The sequence below is a fragment of the Haemaphysalis longicornis genome, unplaced genomic scaffold (assembly GCF_048455015.1).
Source record: "Haemaphysalis longicornis isolate Haplotype H1 unplaced genomic scaffold, Haemaphysalis longicornis Haplotype H1 scaffold_10, whole genome shotgun sequence".
Lineage (NCBI taxonomy): Eukaryota > Metazoa > Arthropoda > Arachnida > Ixodida > Ixodidae > Haemaphysalis > Haemaphysalis longicornis.
Window position 1 is genome coordinate 101,207,655 of NW_027526204.1, and position 21,989 is coordinate 101,229,643.

Below are 21,989 nucleotides of genomic sequence, written 5' to 3' on the forward strand. Positions count from 1 at the left end.
TAAAGAATAAAGATAAAGATAATAACAGTATCCTTCGGAGGTGTTGAGGTTTTCCGAACAAGCGCCCTTTTTTTTTTTTTTCGTTGCAGAGTGTGACAGCCCTGACTGCCTGATTAAGATGTCTACTCCGGACTGTAAGTCTACACTGCTGTGGCTTGTGTGTCGAGTTCGTTTTGTTCTCTGCCCAGCTTCTTGCACAAAATGAAGCGATGAAAAAGTGAAAAAAAAAAAGAATAAAAAGCTGTTTGGCAAGCGATTCTTCCTGCTACATACCATATTTATTCGAATACAAGGTGAGGTTTGTTTCCATTATCTGTAGTCTGTCATTCCTCACCTTATGTTCGAACCTCAGTATGCATATGTATATATATGTATATATATATGTGTACATATATATATGGTAATTTTTTTTACTCTCCAAACTGCACCACCGCCTTATAATCGTGACCCCCTTATAATCGAATAAATACGGTAGTTGCATCAGCTAGCAGTGAGCAAAATGTGATGAAAGTGGGAAAATTTCGAGCCGACTCATTCTGGATGCATTGCTGACTGCCAAGCTTAGGTGGTTGCGTAAAGTTCGAAATATTTTTTCTCTCGTGTAATATTAGCCTCATTTTTATAGCGAGTGGTTTAGAGTGTAAGACTTGTAACTGAAGCCAGCCCAAGGTGCTTACTGTTAAGGAAGTACTGACACGAAATTTCATAGTTGAGATAACCATGTGAAAAGCTTCCTTTGCATATATCCCAGGCAGTTTAAGCAGCAACCGTTAAACGCCAACTGCACTCAAATTTCACCTTGGCCAACTCTGAACGTACAGTATGTACCACCAAACCAACTGTGACATAACTAGCAGCCCCGTGAAATGCATTGTTATTAAGTTATAAACGTTCAAAATAGCTTCATCCCAGGCGACGCTGCACCTGCCGGCGAAACGTGCGAACAGCTATAAAGGGGAAGTGACAATGTGGCTGGCCGGGCGCGTTTTCCTTCGGCCAGCCACGAGAACCGGTCGAGCTCCGATACGCGCTTTTCTCCTAGGGCTGCTGCGAGGGGGAAACGTTGCGCACAGCTACCCTCCGGCAGGCCGGTCACTTGTGGCCGCTCGGTCGCCAGCTAATGGCCGTGCTCTTCTAAGTTTCTGTTTTCAAAATCGCCGATTTTCGACGGCCGTTTGCACCGTGAATACACGGTATTTGAGCTGTCATATTTTGTATCCTGGGGTATTTTTAGGCAGACTATACAAAAATAATGTTTTCAAAAGGTCGAAAATTTCAGCGCAGTTGGCCTTGAAGTGTAACATATTTTAAATCAATTTTATTCTTTGCACACACGGGAAAGCTCACAGAGGATGCCCTTTGGACATCAGCGTCACACATTGAGTGCCTCACCCCAAATAGCCAATGCCAGGGCTCTCGTGACATAGTTGAGCTGCTGGCTGCTGTTGGCGCGGGCTGCTAACCTTGTGTATTATGTCGCAGTTTGAGCACTGACGTCGTGCTGCCCGGGTGCATGTGACTACGGCCGTTTCGGCCGCGTTCTCTCTCTAGCACGTGTCCAGACTGGCCGCGGTGCGAGGAAACAGGAATGTCAAGGGCGCTGTCCTGTCATGGCGGCTGTCTCGATGTTCATTATGTCAAAACTGGAACTGACACGAAGAAATGAGGCTGTACATAATTTCCGCTTCGGTCGACCATTTAACGATTACTGGGGCTGGTAGGCACCATAGCAGTGAAAAAAAATGTAACACGAAAATTTCATGGCAGTATTCCTTTAGGAAGTGCACTACAATGGGTACTTTCTTGGCTGGTTTTATTGCTTGTGTGTGATGCGAAAGAGTTATTATCTTTGCTTCGTTAACACTGGCCTGATTACAATATTGTTTCCCACGTCCGTTTTTTTTTTTTTTTTTTTTTTGCACGTGTGAAAGAGAGGAGAAATTTACACCTGCATACGACACCCGCAGTGGTGTTTGAAAACAAGGGCTGCTTGGTTTTGGATGTGGTTCTTATTAGTGTTGCTGTTGTAGTACGTTTCATGGGCTAGAAAAGAGTGGGAAACGTAGCACTCTTCAAAAGGGGCATTGGTTTGTAGCGTGAGCTACACTAGCGTCACTAAATAAGCTACGCTTAAGAGTACCGCCACTTTGTGCACCCGGCAGCGTATGGGGGCCATTTTGTTTCTGGCTTGCAGTGTTGCCATCTCTCCCAACGAAACCACCGCCGGTTGTGACGGGCAGAGTGCGACCGGCCGCTCTAGCGTCCACGCAGCAGGGGGAGGGAGGGAGGGAGGTAGGGAGGGAGAGAGAGAGAGAGAGAGAGAGAGAGAGAGAGAGAGAGAGAGAGAGAGAGAGAGAGAGAGAGAGAGAGAGAGACGCCCAGAAACAAAACAGCTGCGCCCATATGTAAACAAATATCACGTGGTGCCGACCGACCAATGAAAATCCTGGCGGCACATAACAATGAGAAAAAAGAGTGCCGATACTCTAAAAGCCTTTATTTAGTGACGCTAGCTACACTGGCCGAGGTTGAGCAGTTTCGCATGGCTCCTGGAGAGCCATGCTGCGCATGCGTGAAGAGCAGTGACGTCACACGCCGCACAGAACGTTGCTCGCTCCCCGGCGTCTCTCACACACCCCACGCCCAGCGTCTTCACCGGCCTCCATTCCGCACGTGGCAGCCTGGTCCACTTGATGATCATGCGAGGGGTGGCCGGGTGTGGAACCGATGGCTCGTGCATTGCAGCAACGCCAGCGTGCGCCTGTAGAAACAGCTTAGCTCTGGGCGATTGGTGACGCTGCGCCGGAGCCGCTTGATAAATTACATGTGTCGAATAATGCGTATACCTTGTGCGTGTCAATGAAGCAGCAGTAAGCATGATAATCAAGCTAATCTTAGACAACCAGGAAAGCTAAGAATAACCAGCTGAACCTTAGCTCACACTACGTATATCCGGACATAGCCGAGCTAAGCCACTGCAAACTTTTTTTGCTAATTTCCTACCCGTTGCGGTGGCTCAGTGGCAAAGGCGTTGCGCTGCTGAGCACTAGGTCGCGGGTTCGATTCCCGCTTTTCTGATGGAGGCGAAAATCAAACTCCTGTGTGTTTGAGATTTCGGCACACATTAAAGACCCCTAGGGGGTCAAAATTAATCCGGAGGCCTCCACTACGGCGCGCCTCATTGCCTGCGTTGCGTCAGCGCGTTGAACCCTACGATCAATCAATCAATCAATCAAATTTTGCTAATTTTCTTCCTTTCTTTTTTTTTTTTTTTTTTCAGGCCTACCTGGTCCTGTGCATGGAGAGGGGGACTCGGGGTCCCCAGGTTTGTACTTCAGCTTCACCAAAGGTGAGTTTTGTAGTTGACTGAAATGTATTTGGGGGTGGAATCTCCTCTTTGAAACTGCACCACAGTCTGTCAGTTGCTGTCATTTGCTCCGTTGGATTTACCATCACAATTTTAGCTTTCACGTTGGTTAATGCAATGGAAGTTAGTATTCATTGCCTGAGGGGGGACACTGCTCTTACAACAGCTTCCTTTAGTTGTTAAGTTAACTCTGTGAAACTTGTTGGTCTTGCTACTTTTTCTTCCGCTGATTTCAAATATGCCATTATTTTTTGCCCAAGATAATTAGAGATAATTAGTAATTTTTGGAGGAACAATAGACAAAACAGTGTTAGCCATGAAAGTGTAATCTTTGTATTTCCCAATACGAGAAACCCAGGTGAGTGCAATCCGTTCACTATCACCGAAACTATGCGCGATGAAAAATGGCGCATAATTGTTTCCTCTCAACTTGACCGCGGACAACGCGACAAAAGCTGCGCACTCTCTCCCGGAGAGGGGTGCGGCTCGCGGCGTCTTTTCCGGCGGCCTTCGATATATGACAGGCCGGGGAGTTTTCCCCTTTTCTCCAAAACGTGGAGGTGTCTATTTCCAGTTAGGTGCCACAAAAAAGCAGGCATGGCTGCCTGCTCGCAAGCATGCGCTCGGGCTGGTAGGGCGTCTTTGAAGCAATAAACGTTTGTTGTCGAGTGGTCTGGTTAGTATTGAGCTCATCACTCAAACTCCGCACGCACTCAAAACACAAAAGAAATGGCAAAACTATGCGTACAGGTTCAGGCAGAGAAGAGGTTCGCACACAGTGCCGACGGCAGCGGATCGTCAGAGGAAATGCGAGAAATTAGCCGCGAAGTTGACCAGTGGCAGCCGATCGGATAGCCATGGCCCAAATGACGTCGTATAGGCCATGCCAGGGGTGCATAATTAGGAGAAGTGAAAAGAGTGCGGTCGGTTTTTCTGCGTTTTTCACATCGATTTGCGCGCTCACCGCTTCACGTGCACGTGTAATATTTGGCTCGGGTATTCCTGGCAGTGTAATGTAAACGTCGCGCAGGTTTACTTGCTCTGCTCAAAGAGTGTTGCAGTGTCCCTTTAATTTTTTATTCTTCAGAATATTCGTTACCCATGCTGGGAGACGTGGTTGCCTGTGCAAATAGTGCGTACAACGTGCCGTGATTAGAAGGTGCTGAACAACTTTCTTAATGCAGTAATAAAGTTGGGTAAATCTTAAGTAGCTTGTACTGCAGGGAAAATTTTTTGCGCGTTTTTTTGTTGCGAAAATTAGGTGCATGTTGGAACGGGGCGTGCACTAGGGGGAAGTAAATACGGGGATTGTTGGATGCTCATGTGTGTCCTAAACTACTTCATTGATATGGAGAACGGAAGATATATGTGTGGTTGGGAGGAGGGGGCAAGTAACTGAAAATGAGAATTTGGTAGTTTGGTATTTGCTTTCTCTGAGCTTTTATTTGCCTTTGCAGAAACGCCGAGAAATGATAGCACCCACTCAGCGTTCAGTCCTGGGGATTTCAACGTCTCGACAGCGTCGCAGGACAGCGTGTTTGCAAAGGTGGGTTTGGTTCAGTCATATGGAGAAGAGTTAACTCACAGCTGGCTTGGCATTGAGAGGGAAATGCGCAAAATGTTCCGTTGTACGCAAGCGCTTGTTTTGTATGATGTCCTTAAAGGTGATCCAAAGTACAGATTTGTGGGATTGTAGACACACATAAGGGGGGGGGGGGGGTGAAACAAGAATCAGTGGAGCTGTATTTTTTAGAACTGAAAGAAAAGAAACATGAACATTAAAGGTGGCCCGAATTCGTGGAGGCTCCGGCTGTGTAAAGGGTGACTTCATCTTTACATTTCCTTCCGCAAATTACAGCATAATTCAGGCCAAGGGAGTTGACCACTTTACAACAAGACAAAGGCTGTTGGAGCATCCTTTAATAGCAAAGCTGTATATGGCCAATCCCCCCAGTTCTTATTCTAGTAAATTCGCTTCACTCCGGCACTGATTCTCTGCTTCTCCCTTACACCCTCTTTAATGAGTTCTGTACCACTCTCCACCTCCAATGGCTCTTTCACTAGCTGTGCAATCGACTGATAACGGTGCTAGCACTGTTATCAGCTGTTGTACTTTTAACTTGCTCTAGGAGAGACCTGTGTTGTTAGCTCCGAGGAATAGGAGCAGGAATTACAGTAGACTTGTGATCTGAAGAGCAACTTGCCCACTTCGAATGCTGACGTGAGCCAATAATACTTGTTGGTTTATGCCGGCAGGGGGTTTATGCGGCAGGGGGGGGGTCATGCTGCCGCAGCTAGGTTTCATGCCTGAACTGATGACATGCCTGTTGTTCTGGTGGGAGACTTTAACATGGACGTCTCACAGTCCAGTCTGCCCCATCTCTAACCCCCATAGTTGAGCGCTTTGAGTTAGCGGGTACACAGACAGTAAGCTGCCTACAACGCAAAAGGGAAACCATAGCTCCACGTTTGTCTGCGAGAATAAAGCGCGTGTCCTTCCAAGTTTTATTCAGCTAATTGGCTAGGAAGTACGCTCAATCATAAACCACAAATAAAACTTTTGTTTTGTGCACTCCTTAGGCTATGCCAAGCTTTGCTGGTTATTCTTTTTCCCAGAGTGGGAAGGCACTACGGGTTTTTTAGATTGTATTGTACGTGTGGTAAGCTGCGCATTTCATGCTTGTCTTGCACTGAGTTGGTTCGAACTAGAAAACATATGACATTGGAGACAGAGAGAGAAAAATGATGCTCACACTGATGCGTATGACTTTAAAGTAGTGAAGCTGTACGTAACCTTAACGACCATCACGGTGGTTTAAGTTCACGATTGCAGCCAATTCGCTTCTTCTTCACTGCCGCAACAACATTTACTCCATCTTTGTTGCTATATAGGCGAAGAAGAGAATGAACGAACGGAATGCGCACACTTAATTAAACTAGGTGCCCGCCGGTGCAACGTGTACCCTGTCACGTGTTCTCTGTCGAGCAGGTGGCGTGATTCCTTTCCCCACAGCAGTCACAGCTGAGTGAGTAAGCCTTTTGACTCTCAGGTACTTATTCATGGTCGTAGCCAAGCGGGTGAGATAACTGACTCTAACTCCTTTGATACACCGACACAGGTTCGAATCCTGCCAGTTCCACTGATTTTCTTTATTTATACTGTTATTTTGAGTTATGTTAAACGCCGGAATGAACGAATTGCTTCGCTGTTAAAAAGCTGCATTCATAGAGGGCCCTACTAGGCGGGACGTGTGGCCAGCAGCCACAAGTGCCCAGCGACCTTGACTGCTCTGTCTGTGAAATATTTTGCGTTGTCAACTCAGAGCAGCCCAGTGTTGCCTGCCATAATAGGGAGTCGTCAGGGCAGGCCTACATACGGTGTTGTACTGTGGCTCTGGTGTCGCGTGATGGGAAATTGGGCAGGGAGCATAGAGAAGGGGAAGGTGGTGAAGGAGAGCTCTGACAGGTAGGGATTCAGTTTGAAGGAGTCTCCAGAGCCGTACTTTTGTGAAAAAAAACCAACGCCCCTTTCTTAAGAGAAAGATTGTTAAAACACGAAGCCATCTCCCAGCAACCTGTGCGAAAGTCATTCTAAAATCCAAACTGCTTTGGCTATGTTGAAATGGCTTAATCAGATGTCTTCATAACGTGAGGAACCCAGGTTCGATTTCGGCTATGGGAAGTTTTTTTTTTTTTTTTTTTTTCTTGAGGTGTTCATCGTGTAAGTTGGCTATTGTTTAGTAAAATTTGATATAACGATGGGCAGCACCATTGAGGCATAGAAAACTTTGCTTTAAAAAGTGTGGGTAGGGAGTATCGGAGTCAAGAAAAGGTGGTGATACGTTGCGATCTTGTGGTATCCCAAGAGACTGTCGCGAGCTGACTTGGCTTTTTGGGAAGCAGTCGGGCTGGGTGTGTGTGTGTGAGAGAGGAGTGGTTGGGATGCTGCATGAGCCTCCTCATTGCCCCCGAACCCACTGTTGGTGGACATTGGTTCCGCTTGTGTGGTGGGTGGATTTCGCATACGGAGTTTCAGGGCCTCGAGTGAGATAGCACTTGCAGCAAAATTTTGAATGACTTTTCAAATCAGGTACAGTGGAACCCTGAAGATACGTCTTGCGGTCTTACGACGACCAGCTTCTTACGACAGATCACCGCGGTCGCGGCAAACTCCCCATAGAAACAGTGCATTAGAAAACTTAATAATATGACGGTCAGGTGCACGCGGTCCGCTTCATACAACGGACGCTGGCGCAGATTAACCGGTGTTTTTTCCAACTTCTACGCTGCTTTGCCCCTACCTTTATTTCCTGCCTTTATTTCCTACCCCCCATTTGACGCTGCTTGGTGTACAAAGGAAAACTGTCTGCGGCGGGCCCGACCACTTGCTTCCGTTTGCTTAACAGACTCAAGACGGCAGGTACCGGCAGGCGGGAGCAGGCTACTAAGCCTTCCATGGCCCCAACGGACAGCAGAGCACCAACGCGCACACCGCGAGGAGTTAAAAACCAGGTAGCTGGCGGACCGTGATGTGATGCTCCCATCGAGCCAGTGAACGGGAAAACAACATTGCCCGATACCTCACGGCGATTACCAAACTCCAACTTTCCTAACCTACTTCCCCTCCTCTGTATCATTCGACCACAGCCTTGGTGCACTGGCCTTTTCCGCTCTTATATATTGCTCAGCCGCGTTGGCCTTCCCAGCTTATCCTGTGCGTGCCAGGTGGGGGGTTGGCGGACCATCGCAGACACTGGGGGGGAAGGGCACGAAATAAATGTTTTTTTTTACTTGGGATTTTGGTTAGGGGTTCACAAATTACACGAGAATGCACCAAATATAGCAATTTAATTAGGTTCTCAGCCCACTTGTAGCGTGACACTGTTTATTAGCGCGGCATTTACCCGTTCCGCCATTCATATGACACCATTCATACCCGGTCATACGACGCCTTCGCGCAGTCCCTTGAAATTCGTATTATCGGGGCTGCTGGGACAGGGCCAGTGCAATCACCTTTGCAGGTTTCGAGGTATGCAGTGTGAAGGAGAGGTGATTGGGGACGTTTTGCGGGCATAAATGATTATGGCACTATGCTTATGGAAATCAGTGGCATCTACGTATACTGTGTAGGGAGGCTGCATGCAGGAGCTTTCTGCTAGAGCTTTGGTACACTGCTGTCTGGGGCCCCGGTGAATATGTGGGTGCGCATGCCCCTTTTATATTGCCTTTTCTTCTGGGGTACTTCGCACTCTTCTTTTTAGGGGTTATTGTGCTTGTACATTCTTTGTATGTCTACCAAGGGCACTATGCTTCTATCAGTGGGTCCGTATGTGCACAATATATATTTTTGTGGTGGGGTTGTCTCCACGTGCATGCGTGTCATACTACAGTTGAACCCCTTTATAAGAGACACATACCGGGGAGCAGTTTCTGTCTCTTATATGAGATGTCTCTTATAAGCAGGGTACCATGTTTTCAGAGTAATCAGACCCTGGTTCAATGTGGGCACCGTATGACTAAAATGAGCTCAAAAGAACACTACAGCATGTTGCAAAAGATTCATTTAAATTTATGTTTTGCCCCCAGAATTTATGAAACTTTGTTTGCTTCATGACTGTATTTACACTATTTTTTACAACCAATTCTACAAGCTTTTTTTCCTTTCCTTGTTTGTGGAAGATGAATCGTAGATGTTGAGTTCACAAGCCTGATGAATAGCCAGAGCGCACAGCTTCTTCCACTGTGTGCTCAGGCTATTCATTACGCTTGCAGGACTCAACATCTGCAGTGCTTCTTGATTGGGAGCTACGCGAGTGGGAGAGCCTGCATGTGCGATCGCGCTCCATCCAATGGATTGCAGTAAGCTTCAACCACTTCTGTCAGTTGCATTTCCATTGGCAGGGCTTCTCATTGTCATTTCATAGCTGACTGAACCACTTTGTGTTTGCTGAAGTTATAATAAATAGCGACTGCACCTGTCTGTCATCTACCTGTGTTTCCACAATGGAAGCAACTGCAATTAGTGACTGGTGGCAGTGCGTCTGAAGTTAAAATGTCTGTTACAAGCGAGTTTATTGATTAAACTTCAAGGACGACTTGTCCCTTATAACCAATCTTCTACATCCAATGTCTGTTATAAAAGAGGTCGATTTAATGGGAAAGATAGGGCAGCCAACCATGTGGGTGAATAGTGTCTCTTATAACCATTTGTCTCTTACATCAGTGTCTCTTATAACGAGGTTCAACTGTACTCTCTTTACACATAGTAAACAAGCGCGGTAAAAAACAACAAACATGGGACGAGGCGTAGACAGGACAAGCGCCTTGTCCTATGTTTGTTGTTTTTTAATGCACTTGTTTTCTGTGTGACTATGAACCAACACACCCAAACGTTTTCCCTACTCTCTTTACAACCTAAACCCCTAATAATTTCTTTGAGAAATGCAATAGTGACCCGCCGCGGTGGCTCAGTTGCTAAGGCGTTGTGCTGCTGAGCACGAAGTCGCGGGTTCGATTCCCGGCCGCGGCGGCCGCTTTTCTGATGGAGGCGAAAAGCAAAAACGGCCGTGTGTACGAGATTTCGGCGCACGTTAAAGATCCCCAGGTGGTCAAAATTAATCCGGAGCCCTCCACTCCGGTGCGCCTCATCGCCTGCGTTGCGTCGGCGCGTTAAAATCTACACTCAAGAAATGCAATAGTAACTCTGTGGATTTCCATATTCGTGCAGTCGGAGCAGCCCACAGAGTCCTCCTGTCTTCTGGACGCATCTTGGAGGTCTTCGTACTCGACTTGCAGGCAGCCCTTCCGTAAGTGCATCCCACAGTTCATTGCATTGCAGGTGGATGCACTGTAAATGCAGCTAAAAGCCCACATTCCTGTACTCGTGAGATTCCTACTTTGAAACACTGAGCAAGCACCGTCCCCTCGACATGGGGATAATTCAAGGAATTCGGGGGAGGGGGTCCTTGTTCGGAACTTAGCCGAAATTCAAAATGTTCAAAAGTAAAAAACAAATGCAGTGCATTATAGATAAACACAATTTTATAAAGATGAGGCAGCCAAAAAAGCTTTACGAGAGGTCTAATCACTCTCATAGCTGTCAGAAGAGTCTTCCATGTCAAATCCGAAGACTAGGCCATAGCACTCTCTCTGCAAGCTCTTGCATTGTCCTGGTGCCATGGCAGTTATGTCAGAGAGGCAGTCATGCAGCTCGCAGTCCTCTGAACTGTCCACTGCATTGGCAATTCCGCACTCTCTGAACGAGCCTGCGAGTGTATCCTCCATGACAGCAGCCCACGCCTCAGACACAAAGTCGATTGCATCCTGTCGCAGTGGCTTCTCTTGGTTGCGTTCCGGCGTTCTTTCCTCTTTCCACATAAATTCTTCCCAGGAACGGCAAAAGTTGGCCTTAAAGGGGCCCTAAATAGGCTGCCAAATGTTACGATTTTGCGTGCGCAGTCACTGGAGTACTATCCAAGGAACGTCATCCCGCAAAAATTGTTTAAATTCGTTAAGTATTAGCCGAGTTATCGCTCATTAAAAGGGGCCGCCCCTAAGGCCTGGGGCTCTCCTCCTCTAGTAGCTCCTACGAAGCACTGTGGAAGCCGCGACGTCATCGACCCGGCGCAAGACCACCGAGAGAAACAGGGCAATCCATCACCCTCCTTGATGTACGTGCAGTCATTGGCTGCGCCAAGCCCTGCGCGCGCTTTTTTTTTTTTTAGCACTCGACGCGCATGCTCCGCCCACCAGATTCCGGTAGCACGGTGAGCGCTGTCGCTGTGGTTCGCGTTCGTGGCGCCGCACTGGGCAGTGTCTCGTGCGTCATAGAGGCGCGTCAGAGCCGGAAAGAACTGCGTCAGAGCGCGCAAGTGTGGCGGCAAGGTATGGTTGGTGAGCCAGGAGAGAAAGTGAAATCTTTTTTTCGTGTTTGTGCGGCCCCTGCTTTACGCAGAGGTGTAATATTTGGTACACGTTGTCGTGAAGGGGTACTCTAGCGATTACGCGATTGAAATGGCGACCTTCGGAAGCCTATTTAGGGCCCCTTTAAATGGCCTGTTCAAAAGTGCATTGGGTGGCTCCAACAGGCTTCTGCAGCCAGCATTGGACGAAAGTGGGGATACTCTCGTCCCCTCTGAGTAATGGCACAGAAGGTGACAACTTCAACTAATGCCACATATCGTATCAAATAACTTTAGCCAATATATAGCGTGCAGTAACATGTATACAGTTCTATATAACTATGAGTGCGCAAAGTACCAGAAGCCGGCCGTGAAGCGTACGTGAGTGCATCCGGTGTGACTTCTCAATCAGGATCGAAACGTGCTGCGTAGCGGTGACGGTGCTTCGAGCGCGCTCGAAAAGTCGATCGCGCTTCGCTTGAATCCGGATTGAAAAAGCCCATGTGGCAGTGGTATTAGGGGCCTCTGAACTTTCTTTAAATTTCGTGCTGCGATGCTTAATTTTTCAACAGCCCACTTCTTCCCCCCCTCCCTTGAATTAAAGCCTGAAGTTCTTATTTTCATATTGGATAGTGTTGAACTTTGGTTGAAACAAAACTTGCGCTGGAAGCTGAGTTTGGCCAAGTTAATTTTTGTTTTCTTGAGGACAATCGCTTTTCTCCCGGAGAAGTTTTGGGAAGTTGATTTCTTGCTTTACAACTTCAAAGCCCAACCGCACTTTAGTCTAACAGTTAGGAAGAATAATAAGATGAATGCCTGCAAAGAAGGAATCGGAACACAAGGTTGTAGGAGCCCTCCGCTACAGTGTGCCTCATAGCCCTATGGTGTAGCTTTGGCGAGTTAAGTCTGAAATTTTCTCTTGTTTTGTTTCCTTGCATGTTTGAAGGACTGAGTGACATCATGCCCATCCTGCCCGGCACACCCATCTCCCGCCCTGACTCCCGGACCACCCTGCTGAGGCCACCCACAGCACCTTCACATGAGGAGAGTGCCAAGGCTGAGGGTGTGTACAAGTGTCTGTCAGCAAGCGTGAAACTACATCTTTATTTACTGGGAGTAGGGATGTGCGAATACTCAAATATTCGAATACGAATCGAATAGTACCTCCACAAATAATTCGATTCGCGAATCGAATATCTACTGTTCGATTTTCCGAATAGTCGAGTGGATTTTCCTGTGTCGGCTTCTGCGAAAGTGAGAGATATCAGCCCCGGCAAATGCACGGCTGGTGCAACGTCTGCTTGGCAAGTTTTATCCACATAGTGCTTTTGACGAGTGCATTTTGTAGGGGCCGTAAGTTTTATAGTAATTTGCGATTGCGGCGATAAAATTTTTTCTTCGTGCTGTCGCCGTCGACTTTGGCCGCCGTTTTGAATATTGCAACCAGATGCTTACATGGGGGGTAGCTTCCGGTAAAGCAATCGCCTCCGCTTTTGTTGTTTTTGTCAGCGCCTCTCTTTTTCTGGCTTTTTTAAAGGAGTTGGTGTATGTCTGTTGCATTTTTTTTTGCTTTTAGACCACAGGGGATAGCGCAGGCTCGTGCACGGCGACTGTAGTGCGGGATTTCCTTTCGTGATGTATCGTTCATGCTTCAAGCTCCCAATGTGCTAGCTCCGAAGTACAGTCGATCCCGGATATATCAAACTCTAAGGGGATCACAAAATAGTTCGATAAATCGATAATTTGATATATAAAATATTTTCTTTGCATAGGATTTCCACGGGGATGTTTGGAGTGTTCGATAAATGCAATAATTCGATATATCTGGGTTTGATATATGCGGGATCGACTGTAGTGCTTTATTGTGGTCTGGGATTTGGTTGTGCCGTATTTCATATCACATTTCTCCTGCCTGCAAAATGCTGATACAGAGTTAGAGACACTGTCTAGTCGTTGCCTATGATTACAGTGCAGCATATCTGGAGCAAGCCGTTCTTCAAATGCGTATCATGTCCGCTCCGGATTCCTGAAGTACCGCCTCATAGTGGTTCGGCAACTGGACTGGTGCTAATGAAAGTTGAAAAGTGTGTTCTTTGGGTTGAAAAAAAAAAAAAAGAACGTCATGGGTCTTGCACATGCGAAGTAGCTTTCCTTTTTTGTACAAAAGCCTACGAAAAATCGAGGCCTCTAAAAAAATTGCTATTCAATATTCAATCCAATATTCGGCTTTTTTTCCAAATTCATTTCAATATTCGATTACAAAGTTACTATTTGGTATTCGCACACCCCTAACTGTTGGAACAATGTTGTAGGAGGCTTCGGTGCAAAAATTGGCTTTGACCAGAGTGTGTTTGTGTATGCTGGGATAGGCTTTCCCCGTCTTGGAATTCCTTGTTTCAGGATTTGGAGAAAAGGGGGGTGGGGTAGTTCTGACTGTGCCTTCGAAAGGGTACAGCAACAAGGGCTACTGGTAATTATTTTTTTGTTGACATTAGTATGGGCATCCGACGCCTGCTCCCACTGCATTTGATCTGCCATATTAGTAGTCTAGAAAAAAATCAAAATTGACAAAAACCGGAAGATTTAAAAAGGCACCCTTGCACCTTGCAATGTGAAAACATTGGATTTTTAACTTCTCCATTTTTTTTTGCGCGTTGGAAAAGCATTGCTAAGTGCAAAAATCCCTATACCAGTGCCAGTGTTATTTCGAAAAATTTGCAATTTGCATGTTAAGTTGCTTATCCCTAACAATCGCCCCACTGCACACATTGGGTAGCTGACAGCCATGATAATTCAGTGCCTTTGTGCTTTCACATTCCTACGCATCCACTTAGCTGAACAATTTGTTTGTCAGCTCTTCATGTAGACTCTAGTAGCACGGACAGAATATTGTAATGAAAGGGTACAACTCAGGTTGCATGAAGACCCAGGAGATTAGTATCATTGGTGCCTTTTTGCTTTTGGTTGTCATGCATATTGGCAGCTTGCGCATTTGCTTTTGCAGTTTCTGGGGAACATTGAAGTGGCCATGCAGACAAAATGCAAGTTTGTTTTATTCGAAAGATTTCGTTTTATAGTGCCTCAGCGCTTGTCCGGAAGCAAACGATGCTTTATTCACTGAAAAATTAGTCAATTTAGGTTAAAATTTTGATTCTCTTGCCAAATCAAATGTTTTCTCGCAACATCTGCAATTACAACACAGAAAATAGTGTGCAGCTGGTTTCAAAGCCTTGTTTACTGTTAGTCAACCTAGATGGCGCTACCATACCGCAGCAGGCTGTTTTCTGCCTTTGCTTTTTTGACTACCTTGTTTGAACTAGCTTGTTTTTGTTCAGGTAGAAAATTGTTTCGTGAAACATGACGTTCACTCAACAAATATGGTCACGTAGGACACCATCGCCTACACCAGTCGGCCACTGTCGTTTGTGATGAACACAAAGTGCCACAGTGCTTCTATGTTTACATGTACTTTTGTAACTCCTACTGTTTACCTCACCTTTGTTGCTGCTAAAAAAAGAATGTGCCCTACATTTAGGCGTAAATAGCTTGTTGGGCAAGCTTATAAGCCCTGCCTAATTTGCGTCTGGTTTTGCCGGCCTCAGCAAATTGCACAGCAGTGCTTATGACATCATAGGTTCTGTTGCGGGAAATGAGCTAGTGAGTTGCATGGCCATTCCTTTTTTCCTAATCATGTAGCTTATTTGGGCGAAGTGCACATTAAAAGTGGTGTCAGCATGATTCTAATAAGGCCATCTTTCGAATGAACTTAAATACTGTTTTGTCTGCATGGCTGCTTTAAATGCTTGTCCACAGCATTTTTAAAATACCTGTGTATTTCAGCGCCGTGGTATTAGTGTGCATTCTCAGATTGGCCCATTTCTTATTATGTTAGTTTCCATCCATGGAACAGCGATTAAAGACAGCTTGGTGGAGAGCCCTGCGGCAGGCTCCGGAGGGAATGTGTCTGAGACTGCGTCCCCATCCAGCCACGAGTGCAGTAAAGGCCCGAAGCAAGATTCCGTTTGTGGCATGGTTGTAAGTAGTCCCGAATTTCTGCTCACTTGTGACTTAGTGTTTTTGAGGGAGGCTTCTGGGTGCCATTTCTGAGAAAAAGAAGAGCAGTTTTTGACAAGCGCATACTTGTTTGGCCGTCAGACCCAGTAGGAAGATTGTCTTTGAGACATGTCTAGTAGGCAGCAGAAGTGAACTCTTCCATATGTTGTGCCCACGACGTGTGCAGTTAGTGCAGTTTTGAAACGAAATTATAATTCACCAGCCTGACTTAAGCTTTATTCAAGAAATCGTCTCTTTTTTTTCTTCATACATGTACCTCTGTGCTTACATTAATTCCAAAACAAAGCTCAAACTTTTCCTGAATATCAGGTTTGTGTCTAAAGGCCCCACTCCCACCTGGATTTCTAGCAACGTTTTACGTAATACGTAGATATGTTGAGGAGGTGTAGCCTTTCCTTATTCATCTTTGTATCACCCTTTTGCGATGCTCTGTAGTCGCTGCTTTTTACAGCCGAATATAATGTTTGTGCCCATTTTCAGTTTGTGTGAACTATGGTCAGCACTTTATTTCCTACACTAAAAAAAAGTTCCTCCATTTTTTTAAGCGAAGCTCTCTATGCCTCGCTGATGGCGTTGACATGTGAGTAAAACACTGCAGGAAAGTAAACTATGCAGTGGGTTTCACAAAGGGTACAGCAATCATACACCACATGCAATAACAATGGGATGTCTTTGCGCACCTAACGGACCTCTCATGATACGCAAAATATAATTTGGCAGTACACACGGTTAGTGTTGTTAGGAGGGTTGCCACTCTGACTTTGGACTTTGGTGGTGTGAGGTTGGACGTTGGCTTTGGACTTTGACTATGTTGAAGTGGACTTTGACTTTGAACTCTGGCAGTTTAGTTTTCGGGCTTTGGGAGTTTAGATTTTGTACTTTGGCTTTGACCCAGGTTGCATGGGAGGAAGCTTCATGCTTTAACCATCTAAAGGATGGAAACGAGTTGGCCTGCATCGATGGATTACGGTGGCGAGAATCTAAATGCACCATTCTCGCAGCTAGCAGTTGTTTGATAAGAAAGAAAATGCCAGAATTGTGGAAACAGTGGACGATGCCCCTTGTGCATTTGGGTACTACGGTTTGTGACGTCACAAAAGTGAACAGCGAGAGCTCATTGGAGAAGCATCTATAGATGTTTTCCTGAAAAAATAAAATAAAAAAAGGTTCGAAAGTGGTTGAGCACGTGAAATAAGCATAAATCAAAGCTTTCCATGATGTCATCGTATCTAAAAAAACACAGACTGCAGCTTTTATACACTGCGAGTCAGGCTGCCTTCTTCACTGTTCCGTCAGCCATCATGCTTTCATTTTCATTTTCGAAAGGCATTGGTGCGCAAGTGGCGAAGTCACTAACCTAAGACGATGAGCGCCCGAACTTCAGCAAGCGCTGTACCCGTCAGGAAGCAGCTAAAGTGCCTTCATTAGAATAGGCAAAAGAAACAAGATGCACTGCAGGTGGTTAAGCGAGCCGCCCGAGCTTCCAATATCCCGTTCTCCGCAAGCGGAGGAGGAGTAACACTTTATTAAAAATGTTGCTATCCATAAAGCGCGCCTGGTTCATACATAATCGCCCATGAAAGGAACTTTCTGCAAATGGTTAGCTGACCGAGCCAATGTTGAGAATCTGTAAACCGCGTGTCACTCTGCCCTCGTTATGTTTGAGCCAGAGGGACTGCAGGCTACAACGACTGCCGACACGGATACCGGGAAGAGTGTTTATTTCATGCTGCGTTCGCATTGCGCGCGAGAAGATAATATGAGACGGCTGTGATCTCCAGATGAGGCGAAATGAAGGCTCCTTCCTGATGGTGCCAACCGGTAGCCCGGGACGCTGCACTTGATATTCGAAACGGCACTTGCTACTTCAAAAGAGGCTTTGCTGTCAGCTGGCTAGATGAGGTCGCGGAATCTAGAGGAGGCAGGCACACTGGCCGCTCGAGCATCTAAAAGCATTTCTCATTCTGTCTGCGAAAAATCTTAAACGTCCAAACCAGCCTCCTCGGCCAGAGAAATGTGCCGTAGTCGCCCATGGCTCGGAAATGTAAAAGCTACCATTGCCAGCGTTTATGCTCTACACCGCACCGGCGTTGCCGGTGCTTCACTCCTAGTTTGTGACGCAAAGGCTACGTTACGAAAAAACGAAAGGAGAGCAGGGGGAGAAATGTCGACTTTGTTTAGTTATTTATCGGCAAATAACGCATCACTGCTCGTCAAGCAAAAGCCGAGAGAGCTTAGAAACAATTGATCTTTCAGTAAAAACATTTTTATTAAGCCTTTAGCATCCCTTTAAGGAAGGGGCTTTAATGTTTTTATTCTGATGCACAAAGCTGACAACACGTAAGCAACCATTGGATGTAATCATTGAGTCAGTGCAGCAGCATGCTGGCTTTCATTCCAGCCTCTTTGCTTGTCCGGGTGACAGGAGACAGCACTTCATTCCTGCTACAGTGCACCAGTACATCCATCTAGATCTCGCAACAGAGCAGAAACGCAGTAGAACCTTCTTGGAGCCGTGTTTTTGTCAAGATGCAATGGGGAGCTGCCAGCGTAGCATCACAGGAACAATTCGAGGAACATCAAAAACGCTTGCAACATAAAGTAGCATATCAGCACTCCCGCAAATATCAGCAGAGTTCTTGTGTGGAGCGATCCTGGCCAGGCAACTTCTCCCAATCTACCTCTGAAATATACTCTTACTAAACAGAAGATAAATATTTATTCCCTAAGTTTTCTATATCTGCCATTCAAATTTAACATCAGTCTTGTCGGTGCCAGTGGCCCAGCTTCTTTTCCTCATGTTGTTATGTTACAGCGCTGCCAGGCTAGAACAACTTCTCATAAATGCGTGAAATAAAATTCCTTCTTCCTGATATGTAGCAATCCCCATTCACATGTCGTAGATTTAAACATTAGGAATGCTGACGCAAGGATTATTTGGACCCGCCGCGGTGGCTCAGTGGCTAAGGCATTGTGCTGCTGAGCCCAAGGACGCAGGTTTGATCTCAGCCGTGCCTGCCGCTTTTCTGCTGGAGGCGAAAAGCGACGGCACCCGTGTCTGAAAATTTAGGAACGCGTTAGAGATTCCCAGGTGGTCAAAATTGATCCGCAGCCCTCCACTAGAGCATGCCTCATAGCCCAGGTATAGCTTCAGCGTATAAAACAACCCAAATCAACGATTATTCGGAAGTGCCGCTCAATGCTCCGTGTAACAGTGGCTGTCTTCTCTTTTGCTGCATGCCAGTCGTCAGCAGACTACTCCTCGCTGCAGAGACTGGTCGAGGGCCTTGTGGACGAGTGGGGGCATCGACTGGACGCACACATACGTCACGTCCACATGCAGCTCACCATGATGCAGCACTCCTACATGGTCTGTACCCTTGTACCGTTAGCACTGGGCATGTGCTTTTTTATATTGATAACAATGCTTGTTTGCAATAAAAATTACATGTATTAGATATGAAAGAAATATAAAGTGTAATATAAACATACATATATATATGTACATGTACATATGTGTGTGTGTGTGTGCACATCTGTTTGCAATACACATGAAAGAAAAAGTACAATAAATTGCATATACAAACTTGCATTTGATATGCGGTGTTTAGGAAAATCACTGGGGCTCATCTAACCACCTATCCAAGTCAGTGCGTGGATAATCCTTTGCTGCTGCACGATAAATGCTGAATGGTGCCGCGGGGAGACTGCAGTGAGTGTGGGACTGACTATTGAAGGGGCCAACCAAACACCGAGACTTCAACGAACTGTTAAAGGTGTCCTCAGTTGCGATAGGATAGTAGGATAGCCCGGCCCTTCCAAACTAATTGAATGACCTTTTTAAGGGTGTTGTTCAGTTGTAAATAAGAGAAATTATTTTGCATAAATGATGCAACTTTGTAGCAACTGAGATTTACAAAGTTCTTGGGGCAGTTTGGGTGAGGTCAATAGGCCGCTGCTTTGAGCATAAGGAAACTATCTTCTCCCGGCGTACGTCACACGGCGGCCGTAACGTCACGGCCAGCGCATGTGCTCGCTGCGACAGGGCAGGTGGTTGGCAAAACATTCGGACTGGTGCGCGGCGTGTATGCAGGGAGGCTACTTTGGACGCGCACAGGAGTAGAGTTCTTCGTGTGCTGGCTTTCCGATGCCAGTGGGCTGTTGTGCCCTCGGCTAAGCCAGTCGTGCATAAAAATGCAGTGGCCTCAGACTCATTTGCGTCCCCCAAAAGTGAAATTCAGGGGGTATTGTGGACACGCACAATACGCCGAAAAGGCTGGCAGCCAACTGAAAGCCGGCGTAAGCGGACCTTGAAAACACAAATAAATGAGCTTCCCTTGGTATATGTAGCTGCTGTCACCTAACACCTCAAAACATTTTTGAAAGTCATTGCAAGAATCCAACTTTCAGAATGACCCCTTTTAGGCTGCTCTACTCATGTACTGATCATCCGATAACATGTATTTACGCAATTGTAAGTTGACTCGAATGTAGGTCGACCACCCTTCCCAAAATTGCATCTCTAAAAAAAAATGGAAGTGTCGCCGAGAAAATCGTATCACAAGGAGAAACTCTTCCGTCGACTACCAATAGCACCAATACAGCAGCTCTTCCATCAATGATCGCTGCTCCCACAAGTGTCGTGCGCTCGTGGTGCGCGCAGTAGATGTTTAAAAAAAGCTTTTGTATAAGCACGCGGAATGATTATACGAATTCGCTGTGAGATAACAACCATCGAAGCAACCAGCAGCTGCCTTTGCCGCACTATACCAAAACAAACATGGCAGCTGACGGAAGTGGCTTCGCGCTATTTCCTTTTATTAGTGAGTACGTTACTCACATTCGAAAAGCATTTTGTTCATCTCTAATAAACAAGATGAGTATTAGGGAATCCATTGATTCAATGCACGGTGCTGACATAGCCACAATCGTATCACATTGTTCAGTACACTTCCCAGCACAGTGGTGGGAAGTTAGTTGCTTTAAGTACGGTGGACAAAGGGCCCAGATCGGAAGTGCCAACTTTCAAAGTTGGCATCACTGTTATTGATGCCAGAGTGAATGCAGTGGTAAATAATATGTTACGCTTAGACCATGACCATAGAAACGAGGGTTCAAAACTGTCCCCACCACTTAGCTTCCCTGATTTCTCTTTTCTCTTGCCGTTACTGCCGGTACACGGTTTGGTTACGCTCTAAGTCAACCCCCCAATATTGGATTGTCAAATTTAACAAAAAGGGTCAACCTGCAATCATGTAAATACTGTGTATGCCCCAGCCGCCATTTGACCGCATGGTACACAGTTGTGTTGCGGCGATTGTGGGTGCAGAAAGCCGCTTGGAGTTGAGACGGCCAAAGCTAGGCTAGCTACACCCCAACCTTTAATGTAGGTTGGCAGCAACAGTTTGAACCAATGGCACATCATTCCATGCGGCCACTGCACGGCCAGGTCGGGCCATCGGCGCAAGGGCGTTTTGCTAACCATTGATGCATTTCGCGGCCGCCAGTAGGCGTTACTTGGACACGCGCGTTTCGTCACATCACGGTGTTTACTGTAGGGAGAGGTTCATTGCATAGTACGGTTCAAGAAAACATAAGGGCACAGCAATGATGTGATACAAGAAACTGCCGAAGTGTCATAGGCATGTTCCAAATCTGATGTTGGCTTGCAGCGGAATTTTTTTTTAGTGTTTAAAAGCTGAATCACAAACCTTTTTTGGGGGTTGGGAAGTGTGTAACAACAAAAATAAAGAGAAGACAGTAATGGGATTCAGTATATGTACATATATTTTTATGCAAATCAATTCAACCTGTTACTTGACACATTATTTTTCCTTCCATAGGCACACTTATTCATTAGGACGAACACCATTAATTGTGCAGGTTGTCTCTATATACTACAGTTTTAATCTTGCCCAAGGTACACAAGTTATCATGGTTGTGGTTTTGCCTTTTGCAGATGGAAGTGCAGGCAATGAATCAGCAGCTGTTTGACGAAGTCTTGGCCCTGAGGACTGACATCGAACAGCTGCGTTCTGACGGTTAATAATTTTCGTTTCAACCAGAAAAAAAAATTCCTGATAATACTCGGTTTAACTCTTTCAGTTCCTCTTGTACATTAATGCTTTCAGGGTGTGTATGCTGTAATGCATTTTGTTAACGAAGCTATTGTTATTGTACAGAGATCCCGTTATAGCTCGATTTGTCTAGTCTGCTGCTAGGTCTTTCATAATGTATATTTCTGGGGATATTTGACACTGTTTGAATAAAGTCAAAGGTGCAATTCAGAGTTTTGTTTTTAAATGTGTTGATTGTTTTTATTTCAAGACAGTTGTGAGGTTTTGTTTTTAAATGTGTTAATTGTTTTTATTTTAAGACAAATGTGTAGTTTGGTCTATTTTAATAAAACATATTTATGCACAAAACAATGATTGCTTCATTCTGATAAATTTTTGCATTTATGTGTATTGTTTGTTGTAGCATCAGTATTGGCCTCGAGGAAATACCGTGGCGCCACCTACGAGTGACGTCACTTATAGGACGCCAGATTATGTTGTTGTCTTCTAGAACATTTCCTATGCTTATGCGACCGTGTTTTTTTGTTGTTGTTGTGGCTACCGTCTGCCACCTCCTCGTGGTTTTGATGC

The 21,989-nt window shown here is 45.9% G+C and overlaps 1 protein-coding gene across 2 annotated transcripts; it reads left to right on the plus strand.

Moving 5' to 3' along the window:
- The first annotated feature begins 86 nt into the window (after positions 1–86).
- Positions 87–21,770, plus strand: LOC144158973 (uncharacterized). 2 transcript variants are annotated; one of them, XM_077690191.1, is made up of 8 exons: positions 87–134; positions 3,281–3,349; positions 4,825–4,913; positions 10,095–10,173; positions 12,215–12,331; positions 15,161–15,303; positions 18,587–18,712; positions 21,302–21,770. In XM_077690191.1, exons 1-8 carry the CDS (start codon positions 119–121, stop codon positions 21,386–21,388), a joined length of 726 nt encoding a protein of 241 aa, XP_077546317.1. In that variant the 5' UTR covers positions 87–118; the 3' UTR covers positions 21,389–21,770. The 2 variants fall into 2 exon arrangements, with proteins under 2 accessions (XP_077546317.1, XP_077546318.1); XM_077690192.1 differs by having other exon boundaries at positions 15,179–15,303.
- Positions 21,771–21,989: the final 219 nt, after the last annotated feature.

Bases quoted from the DNA above. Each gene is read 5' to 3' on its own strand.
- LOC144158973 (XM_077690191.1), top strand. The intron at 4,914-10,094 runs GTGGGTTTGGTT...ATATTCGTGCAG, and splicing joins AGGACAGCGTGTTTGCAAAG to TCGGAGCAGCCCACAGAGTC. The intron at 12,332-15,160 runs GTGTGTACAAGT...TTATTATGTTAG, and splicing joins GGAGAGTGCCAAGGCTGAGG to TTTCCATCCATGGAACAGCG.